This window comes from Ziziphus jujuba, chromosome 10 (assembly GCF_031755915.1).
Source record: "Ziziphus jujuba cultivar Dongzao chromosome 10, ASM3175591v1".
Classification (NCBI taxonomy): Eukaryota; Viridiplantae; Streptophyta; class Magnoliopsida; order Rosales; family Rhamnaceae; genus Ziziphus; species Ziziphus jujuba.
This window is the reverse complement of record NC_083388.1, coordinates 2,521,951-2,532,835: the sequence shown is the minus strand read 5'-3', so window position 1 is coordinate 2,532,835 and position 10,885 is coordinate 2,521,951. Positions and strand designations below refer to the sequence as shown.

The window sequence follows — 10,885 nt, the reverse complement described above, 5'->3', positions numbered from 1 at the left end:
GATCAATGTTAATAAGACACAGTGAACATTTAAAGTTCGAGTACTAAGACTTTGAGAGGTTCCTAAATTTGATGATAAACCAAAAATCAATAGTGTTGAAATAGTTGTAATGGATGGACATTTTTTTTTTTAATATTCATTACATATTAGTGATATTATTATTATTATGATTATAATTTCTTTAGGATTTAAGAATGTACGTGTATAGTATATAATATATATATATATATATATATATATATATATATATATATATATTATCTATTGCGGTTATACTCTTCTTGCATCACACAGACTAAACACTAGTTTTAGAAATACAAATATTTTCTCTCAAAATGTTTTTATTAAAGGGCATTTTTGCCCAAATAATATATATTTTAGGTTTTGTAGAGATTTTTTTTTTGTTTTTTTTTTTTTGTTTTTAAGTATTGATATGGGTTTTTTGGTGGCAAAATAGAAAAGCTAGTCATTCGAAAGAGGCCATAAAGCCAATTCATGATGCAGGTCAATACATGAGGGATGGCTTTTACATTATGGATGGAAGAAAATTAAAAGTCTCTCTAAGCCTCTTATGTTGGTTTTGGTTGTATGTCTACTCCAAGAACTGCTAATATGACAGCTCGTTTTGTCATTCTCTTTGCACGAAACTTGGTTAGCCTTATTATTATTATTGTTTTTTTTTTTTGGTAAAAGGAGGTTGATGGAATAATGAATTTTCTAAAATATAATATGTAATAAATTTTCCTCTTTTATTTTTATTAATTTCGTAATGTAAATAAAACTGCATTTTATTTAATTATAATAGCCACTACAATTTTTGCATAAATTAAAAAAATACATTAGAGGCACGTAAATAAATTCAATAGGTTTGGGAATCTTTCTTTTCATATGTTCCATAGCATATGGTATCTAGACTTTTTTTTTTTTTTTTCTGGTTTTATACGCCTTTAGAGAAACTATCATCTCTAGAGAAACTGCATTATGATTATCATCTCTAGAGAAACTGCATTCTCTATAAGGTAGAAAATAAGTTCATAACCATTATCATCACTCGGAAGACATGATTGGATTGTTATTTCAACTTCAATGAGGACCTTATATATTCTCTCCACTATGTCTTAATTGATATTTTACATTCCTCTTTTGCGAATCCTTATAAAAGATTGAAATATAAAGTAAGCTAAATATAAATATTTCTTGGTCAATAAATCTAGGTTCGAGAGAGTTCAAATTTGAATGATTTGGTCTTCATAATTTTCTTTGACTCTACTTAATTTTGTAGTCAAAACAAGTGTATAACAAATATTATTAAAACTAGAAAGATAAATAATTTGTTAAAATTATTAAATTTGTATTTGCATTTTAGAATTGTTAGAATTAAAATGATTTTGGTCACAAAAAAAGTCATTATTATCAAAAAAAGAAAAACAAAGATTTACTAAGGTTTAATATATTATATTTTACGAGAATTTATCCTGTTGTCTCTAATCACAATCCTTATATTTATTTGGATTTGTTTAGTTAGACTAAAATTATATTTAAAAATCAAACATATAGGATTAATCTATAAGTTTTTTTTTTTAAAATAATGTTATCAATGTATTTTTTTTTCACCGTAAAATATTATTACATATATATATATATATAGATAGATAGTTATGATATATGTGTTATTCTATTATGGGAGATTGCCGGATTTTGATGGCAGACAAGCAAACCCTCAATGTAATTATGACAATTGTAATTAATGTGAAAATTTTTTAGGTACGGTTTAAATTTCAATATCGATAAAAATATCAAAGACTTAAAATATGAAAATATTTACAAAAATATTAAAAATTATCGAATATAGATAAAAACTCATAAAAATGATGGAATTTGATAAACAATTATTCAAAAAATAAAAAAAAATTATTGAAACATTAGAATTAACTTATTTAATTAATTGATTTTCAACTAGACTGTTAAGATTGTATAAATATTAAATGAATATTATATTTTTTAATCAATCCATTTATAATAAGTATTAATAGTTTAAAATTATACTATTATTAATAAAAAATGTAAAAAAAGACATATTTTACTAAAATTATTTATTAATTAAAATATATAGTATAATTATTACAATTACATTATATTTTATAAATATTTTTTTAACACTTTAAAGAATTCCTTGATGGTTGATAATTGTTTATATCATTCTCATTCTCATTTTAAAATAAAAATATAAAATATAAAAAACTATTATTAAAATATGTATATCTTGATAATTTGGTATTTAATTGTTAATATGTCATTGATATGAATATTTGATAGTTAGTTTACAAAGAATATATTCACTACATATCTTTTAGTTTTTGTGCATGTTCTAATTTATATATACTTTCTAATATTTATAAAAATATTAAATTTAATATTGTAAAAAAATAATAACAAGTAGGTAAATCTAAAACTTATGATACGAATTTTCTTTAAAAATATAATAGCTAGATTTGTCTAATATAATTTTGGATATTTTTTTTAAAATATGAATTTCTTTATTTTTACTTGCTTAATTATTGGAAGGTTAAATAATATTAGTTTAGCAACTAAACATGAACAAATTTATAAAATTATTTGATAAAAAATTTGACAAATAATCATAGATATTTTCAAAAATTTCTTAAAGTTAAATTTCATGTAAAATTCAGAAATTTTTATGAAAATTATAGATCTTTTAACCAAATTATGAAGGATTTGATGTGGATATTATGACAGAAATATCTATAAAAATTATGAAGAAATATAAAAAATTTTAATAGATATTATGACAATTATATCTGTTTCCACTTAAAGAGCTTAATTTCCCTTTCATGTGTTTAAAAAATAGAAATTTTACGAAAATCTCATGAAAAATTTTAATATTTTAAACTATGACCTTAGATTGTCAAGTAAAATATTATTATACATATATATACATATACCAACAAAGATAATAATGATAGTAATAAAAAGCAAACTATACATATTGAGGAAGAGAAGAACTTTCCTTTACTTTCTCCAATATGTATAACTTTAATTTTTCTTTTTTTTTTTAATGAGAAAGCTAAATCAAACAAGTAATAGGTATTTGCATTTTATATATGACTGAGAGACAACCGCAATTTTAAAGTTAATATCATATTTCAATTAATTGTAGACCGCATAATTCAGATCGCATAATTCAAATCGGTTGTAAAAGATTACAGATTACTACTTTTATATTTTGCATTATGGTTTAGTCTCTCACATTTTTTTGGGGGTGTAATTTTAATCTCTATTGTCTTAAATGATAATTTTTCTTTTTCTGATCTTTGATGAATAAATGCACTTTTAAAATTTGAGAAATGGACTATGTTTAACTTATTTATTTATGTTTTGTAATAAAAATAATTAAAAATAGACGCAAACTATAAGTTTTTTTTAAATAATTTTGTTAAAAGAATATTAATCAATTTTATATTTGTGCGGTGAAACTCTAAGCATCCTGCCTAATTTCATCATTACTAAATTAGTATCGTTATATCTGTTTTATTAAATATTATAGTAAATAAAAACCGACTTTAACATGTAAAAACAAATTATTTATTTATAAAATAAATACTACTAGTTAGAATTACAAGAGATAAATGATTTATTATAATTATTAGAATTGTATATGCATATTATAAAAAAATTACAGATTTATTAGGGTTTAATATATAACATTTTATGAGAATTTATCATGTTGTCTCCAATCACAACCCTTGCATTTGTTTGGATTTGTTTAGTTGGGTTGAAATTATATTTAAAATTGAATATATAGGATTAATCTAATAACTTATTTTTTATAATATTATCAATATTTTTTTTTACAATAAAATATTATTACACATATATATAGTTATGATTTATGTATTTTGCTACTATGGGAGATGACCCGGCTTTTGATGGTGGACAAGCAAACTCTCAACGTAATTATGTCTGTTGTAATTAATGTGGAAATGCAGTAGGTTGCCTTGTAAAATATTATTATACATATCTCTCTCTCTGTATATATATATATATATATATACACCGACAAAGGTAAAAATAATAATAAAAAGAAAACTATATATATTGAGAAAAAAAAGAACTTTCCTTTTTCCAATATGTATAATTTGAAATAATTTTTTTTTTGAAGAAATCTAAATCTAACAAGAATTAGGTATCTGTATTATATATATATATATATATATCCATGACACAGGCGCGATCTCTAAATTATTGTTAGATTTTATTAATATCAGATCGCAGAGAATTCAGATCGGTGGTACGGGAAGCTAGTAATCACTCTTAGGGAAGGAGATTGAGAATTCGCGTCAAGGTTGCTGCTCTTCTTCTCTACAGAAAAACGAGGTAAAAAAGAAAAATCCTTTTGATGCTCTCTATCTATCTGTTTTGGTCTACTCTCAATTTGATCTCTTTCAAGTACTTGAATCTTAATCTTTATTAATTCTTCGATTTTATTTATTTATTTATTTATTTATTTTGTAAATTTTGGGATTTTTTTAATTAATGTGTATTAATTCAAAGATGTCAGAATTCAATCGGGACGACAAAATCAGCCACTTGTCGGATGACATTCTGGCCAAAATAATTTGCATGTTGCCGCTAAAGGAAGCGGCAGCTACAAGTGTCCTTTCGCAGCGTTGGCGTTATGTATGGACATCTGCTACAGATCTCAATTTCGAAGGAGAACAACTGTTTCACTGCTTGAATTCGGAATTTTATTCCAAAGATAAACTTAATCGTATGAGGAAAACATACATCAACTGGGTAAATTCTATAATCAATCAGCACGATGAGCACAATGGCGGCCTAATTGAACGCTTGAGAATTGCCTTCGATCTTAGTCATAAAAGTTCATCTTCGCTCAATGGGTGGATTCACTTTGCCATGGAAAACGGAGTTCAAATTATTGATTTGGAGTTGTTAGAAGGGGGTGGTCTGAGGGGTATTTCAACCCCTTATACATTCCCTTCCAACCTTGAGTTTAATAAGTTCAAGTCCCTCAAGGTGTTTCGATCGATATCCATAGAAGTCTGCCAAGAGGTTCTGGAATCCTTATTGGGTAATTGTCCACTTCTTGAACGATTAGAAGTTATGGATTCATACGCGTTGACCAGTTTAAAGGTTGTTGGACCATCGCTTCCATTGAAGCATTTAAAGTTGTCTCATTGTTTCAAAATGGAAAGCCTTGAAATCTGCGATGCTTTAAACCTTGTTTCATTTTATTTCAAGTATCCGAGAATAAGATTGATTCTTAGAAACGTACCTAAGCTTGTTGACGTTTACCTCCATTCCTACAAGCTACATAGTACCTTCACCATGCTTTCATGCTGTGTCTCTCAGCTACACATTCTTCAATTGTTTGTTCCAAAGGTAATTACTTACTACTTATATCACTTGATATATGTACCATTTACTTGGTGTTTGTAGAAAGCTTATGAGTTACTTTATTACATTATTTATTTACTTTAATTTGACTTGCAGAGATCTATTGGCGAATTTGATACGTTTCCTATGTTAACAAATCTCAAAGAGCTGAAACTGATATTTGATGAATATGATGATCACGTTATTTTTTATATACCTTCTGTTTTCAAAATAGCACCCAACTTGAAAAGGCTTCAATTAATGGTATCAAATGTTCTATTCCTATTAAAATTTTATTATATTGTTCTGCTTCCAACTTAACATTTCGAATTGAATTGTGTTATGATGGCTAAAGTAGACATTCTTGATTTTGATATCAAAATAATTGCAGTTGAGGTGGTCGAAAGAGGTACAAGGGTCAATTCCTAAACCTGAAAATTGCCCTCGTCATCTTTGCCTCGAGGAAGTGGAAATAACAGGCTATTCAAGTCTTCCAATTAATGATGAACTTATTCTCTACCTGATTGAGCATGCAGTTTCATTGGACAAAATCATCGTCAACCCTTGCATATTTGAGGAATGGCCCTTCAATCAAGAGATAAAGACAAGTGAAACCCGAGTGGAGGAAGAGCATGCGAGACGTCATGCTAGGAAAAATATGCAAAAGAAGATTCCGAAAACTATAGAATTTATGTTACTCTAATGTATTTTTTAATTTATGTGGACAGTATAGTAGTGGTGATTATAATTTAAGAAAAAAAAAAAAACAGTTTTACTTATTTTACCCTTACGATATTAATAATTCGTGTATGGTCAAAATGATAGATTTTGACTTAAAACCAACTCTAATACAATAGCAGTATCAATCGCTAAGTCATCGCCTATATAAATAAAAATATACATGTGCGATAAAGGAAAAGTGGATTAAGACGGGAAAAGAAAATGTAAAAGAGAAAAAAATCAAAACTATAGGACAGATAGAAGGATATGTAGACTGATCTTGGTGAAGTTTTTGGACTCAAAGCATTATGGATTATTTCTTCGTCGACCAAGTTTAACTAAAATGAATTTAGAACACTCATCCTGGTTGAATGGCTTTTGGATCAGGGGAACATTTTTATAAGCTTATCTGCAGCTTATGCATTCAATTAAGAAGGAACTAGCCGAGCCTAAGAAACAGCTTTGAGTCTCTCCCCCGGGGTATTTGAGAAAAGCTGGCTTGTGGTGCACTGGGCTAGCTCGCAAAGAGTAGTGAAAGGGAAGTGGAATCATGTAACAACTGCTGTTGTTGATCCAGCAAATCCTGCCAAAAGGTTCAAGCTAGATTGTAGGAAACTAAGCATTTCTATGAAACTTGTCAAAGGCGAACTGCACAAGCTACGACCAATAGATGAGAAAATAATTATAAGCTTGCGGGAAAGGCTGTGGCAGGGCATGCGGTCCACGCATGGAAAGTAGGTATTGATGGAGTCACCCTTCATGTTTATGGGGATAAAATAGTAGTTAGATGACATAAATAATAAAATATTCAAAAGATAAAAAATCTAAAGTGGCCACGTGTCCGGCCCAACGTGGGTCCACTATTTAAGTTTTTTCACTTGATTAATTACTAACAAAATTATCTATTTTTGTATAAATTTGTTGTTAATTTTTCAAAATATTTGTTTAAATATTATTTAGATTATAATTAACATTGATTTATAAGTTTTTTTTAGTATCACAAGGAATTATTTTATCTTTTCATTGAAAATATATATTCTTGAACTGAACCATTGAAAATATTTTAAAATGATCAAAATCAGCATGAAAATTGAAAATGCCCCCAAAACAAATATTTTTTTATTATTAAATACGTATATGAATCTTGTGAGTAAATATTTTGTATTTTATTATTTATATGAATACATTCTTCTCCCAAAAAAAATATATATATATATCTAATAGTGCCATTTCTAAAAAAATTCCTAAGGCCGCTTCAGGTTAAAGCAGACAAAATAAGCAACAATAATAACATCCAAATCAATTACTATAATGTAATATACTATAGCACTTCTTTTTGTAATGATTTACTTACAATTCATAGATCAATTGTACTAATTATGCATGTAATTATTAACATGAAAAATATAACATTATCATAACATATACGTTAAGCCCTTTTTTGGATTTAATTTGTATTTTTATATGTGATTCATAATATTTTCAAATTTTAATGAAAATTAAATTTAGGAATGCTTTTATAATATTTTAAAGATCTTTCACATACTCAATGAGTTGAAGAATGAAGACTTCTTGACTAGTGAGGTTAAAATCGAAAACTCAGAGAAGCAATTTTTCCATACCTCATTTTAGGAAACAATCAATTTTCGGCATCAACTGATCAAGCGAGAGCAGAAATACCAGGAAAAAAATTGCGATGACATGATTTAAAATCGACGAAATCAATCCCCAAGAAAATATAGATCGCAATTGACAGCTACAAAGCGGTGAGTGCCGAGCAGAAGAACCCTAAGAACAAAAATTACGATGACGTGATTCAAAATCGACGATATAGATCGCAATTGATAGCTACAAAGGCTTGGTGCAAGAAACAAAGAGCCCTAAGGAGCGAGAGTGGGGGGCGGAGCCAAGATTTCTAAGCAATGGGGGCAAATGCAAGTAAAGGTTAAAGGAAACCACACACCCACACACACACACACACACACACAAAATTCTTTTTTATAAAATTTATAGAAAATAATTACAAAAGAAAAATAATGTTATAGACAACCAAAATGATTTTGTTATATAATATTTTAATTGCCTCAAAAAAAATATTTTAGGAATTCAATAAAAGGTGTTTAAGGAAAGAAATAATACTTTTTTTAAAAAAATAAATAAATAATAAGAAAAAAGAATTATTTTTGTACAATATGTGTTATATTATTAATATCCAGCATTTGATTTTCAAAGTACAGATATAATCAAATTATAATAATAATTAAGTATACAAGAACAAAAAATATAATTTAAAATTCAAAAGAAATATAATTAGCTTAAATAAATAACTATAAAAAAATTTTAAGGGAGAGCACCCTTTCCTTTTTTATAATAAATGAGTGTGAATTCTTTGTTATGGTTTTTAGGTCGGGTTTATTTTATTTTATTTTATTTTTCATTTGTAAAAGATTAATAGGAGAATATTGTAGAAAAAAAAAAGATTCATAAAAGAATAATTTAGGTAAAATACATTTTATAGTTGCTGAATCTATGTATTTTTAATCAAGATGTGTTTTGCCATAAAAGGATATCTTTAGTTTGAGATGGGCAATGTGTACATTCCACCAACGTTGGTGGCATGTTCAAATTTTTTCATTTCATATTTAGAGATGTTATCCAGTAAAATAATTTTTTTTTAAAACATCCCAAAGAAAATATGAATAAAAAAAAAATCAAATACTGCTATTTGTTAAACGTATTGGATTATTTCATAAATAGTTCAATTTGATTGAACAATAATTAAAATAATCTCATTTAATTCAGTGTAGATGAGATGTTATCCAATAAAATAAAATTCTTTTAAAACATCCCAAAGAAAATATAAATAAAAAAACCAAATACTGCTATTTGTTAAACTGATTGGATTATTTTATAAATAGTTCAATTTGATTGGACAAGAATTGAAATAATCTCATCTAATTCAACGTAGTTCCATTCAACAAACATATTACAGATTACACATTAAGCAATTAAACTTACTACTAATATAAAATTAACAAGAATCCCATATGAAAAAAATTAACCTAACATTAACTTAAATTATCATGTAATACGTTGGTTCCACTAGACAAATAACAATGTAATGTGGCAAGTAAACGCGTAGCAGAATTAGCTATCCTTTCATGTAGGTGATAGTTCCTCGTTGGCATTAACACCTATGGAAGGTCAACAATTAAAGAACCATAAGCCTTCATGGTTTTTGACCAATATATTACAGATGTCCTAATACTTGTATTGGTATTCGTACTTTCTTTTTTTTCAAGAATTTTTATTAAAATTCAACGACTCAACCACCCAATAATAAAATAAAATTTAAATTGTCAGACTTTTAAAATTTGAATTTAAAAAATATTCAAGAAATAAGTTGACATGAAAGTCAAAGTAGCATTGCATGAAAATGGAAAAAATGAAACGAAAAAAATCATAGTCGAACGTATGGAGTGCAAATATTACCACCAGAAAGAAGGAGAAGAAACAAACTAAATCAAAGGAAGTCTTTGCATAATAATTGATCCCAAAAAAATAAAAAAGAATTAGACACAAGTAGAGTTGGTTGGACTATTAATTTTAAGCTGTACATTAGAAGTCAAATCTACCATTTTTCTCCACAAAACCGAACTACAAATTTGGTAAAGCAATTTTTTTCTTCTTATATCACAATCACTACTAGAATCTATACATAAATTAAAAAATATATATTAGAGGCACATGAATTCACTACAATAATCTCTGCGTAAATTAAAAATGTCAGGACCCGTCAAAGATCCTTTATTGGAACCCTAGACAAGCCCTGATCCCAGATAAACCTTATTGGACCTTCTAATGGAAAATCCGGCAGAACCTCCCCTAAGGGTTGGACTTACCACAAATTTCCTGCACTGAAAACGCATTTCTATATACACCCCCTTATTCCTCCCACATTACTACAATTTAATTCCACAAATTTACAGTACTCCAAAATAATAACAGGGAATTAATGCAGTATTTAATACAATATGTCCAATACAGTATACAGAGCATTATATAAATAAATATGAAATTAATACAATGTCAGATAAAGAAGCAATACAAGATGGAGAGGAAAAAGGGAAGAAATGCTTCTTGGACTTTCGGCAATAAACTGAGACGTCAAGTTTGCCCCGGATGATCAACGTCTCCCAACCTTGGCCTAGGGGAACGAAATTTAAAAATATGAGATGCTAATCATCTCAGTGAGTAACTCTATTTACTGTACAATTATAATAATAACGATAATTATAGCACATTTGATTAATTAAGAATAAATAAGTAAATAAATAATAATTAATTGAAAATAATATTTTCTCTCAAAACCCTCACCATTCACTCCGTTGGAAAGGTTCCTCTTTTAAAACATTTTCGTAAAACCCAATCTTTTATGCCTCAAAAATCAAAGAATAATTAATTTAATAAATAATTAAATCATCCAAATACGGATAAAATGTAATGAAATATAATAAGATAAATTTAGAATACTTGCATTAAAGAAATATAACATAAAAGAGAATTTCAATATATAATTCGTAAAATTTGATTTAATAAAATAAAATAAACAGTTTCAAAAATATAATTTAAATAATTACAAACAATTATGTAAAATAAGTGGTAAAATATTATAATATTCATTTTGAAATATTCAACCAATCTACATAATATTTTTGTGGCAAGATGCATTTTAAAAATATTAATTTAT

General features: G+C 26.8%; 1 protein-coding gene across 2 annotated transcripts; it reads left to right on the top strand.

Moving 5' to 3' along the window:
• The first annotated feature begins 4,200 nt into the window (after positions 1 to 4,200).
• On the top strand, positions 4,201 to 6,194 carry LOC125421172 (putative FBD-associated F-box protein At5g56700). 2 transcript variants are annotated; one of them, XM_048469155.2, is made up of 4 exons: positions 4,201 to 4,395; positions 4,573 to 5,421; positions 5,533 to 5,679; positions 5,807 to 6,194. In XM_048469155.2, exons 2-4 carry the CDS (start codon positions 4,573 to 4,575, stop codon positions 6,116 to 6,118), a joined length of 1,308 nt encoding a protein of 435 aa, XP_048325112.2. In that variant the 5' UTR covers positions 4,201 to 4,395; the 3' UTR covers positions 6,119 to 6,194. The 2 variants fall into 2 exon arrangements, with proteins under 2 accessions (XP_048325112.2, XP_048325113.2); XM_048469156.2 differs by lacking the exon at positions 5,533 to 5,679.
• The last annotated feature ends 4,691 nt before the right edge of the window (positions 6,195 to 10,885 follow it).

Bases quoted from the DNA above. Each gene is read 5' to 3' on its own strand.
- LOC125421172 (XM_048469155.2), top strand. From the start codon at position 4,573: ATGTCAGAATTCAATCGGGACGACAAAATCAGCCACTTGTCGGATGAC. The intron at 5,422-5,532 runs GTAATTACTTAC...TTTGACTTGCAG, and splicing joins TTCAATTGTTTGTTCCAAAG to AGATCTATTGGCGAATTTGA. The intron at 5,680-5,806 runs GTATCAAATGTT...AAATAATTGCAG, and splicing joins TGAAAAGGCTTCAATTAATG to TTGAGGTGGTCGAAAGAGGT.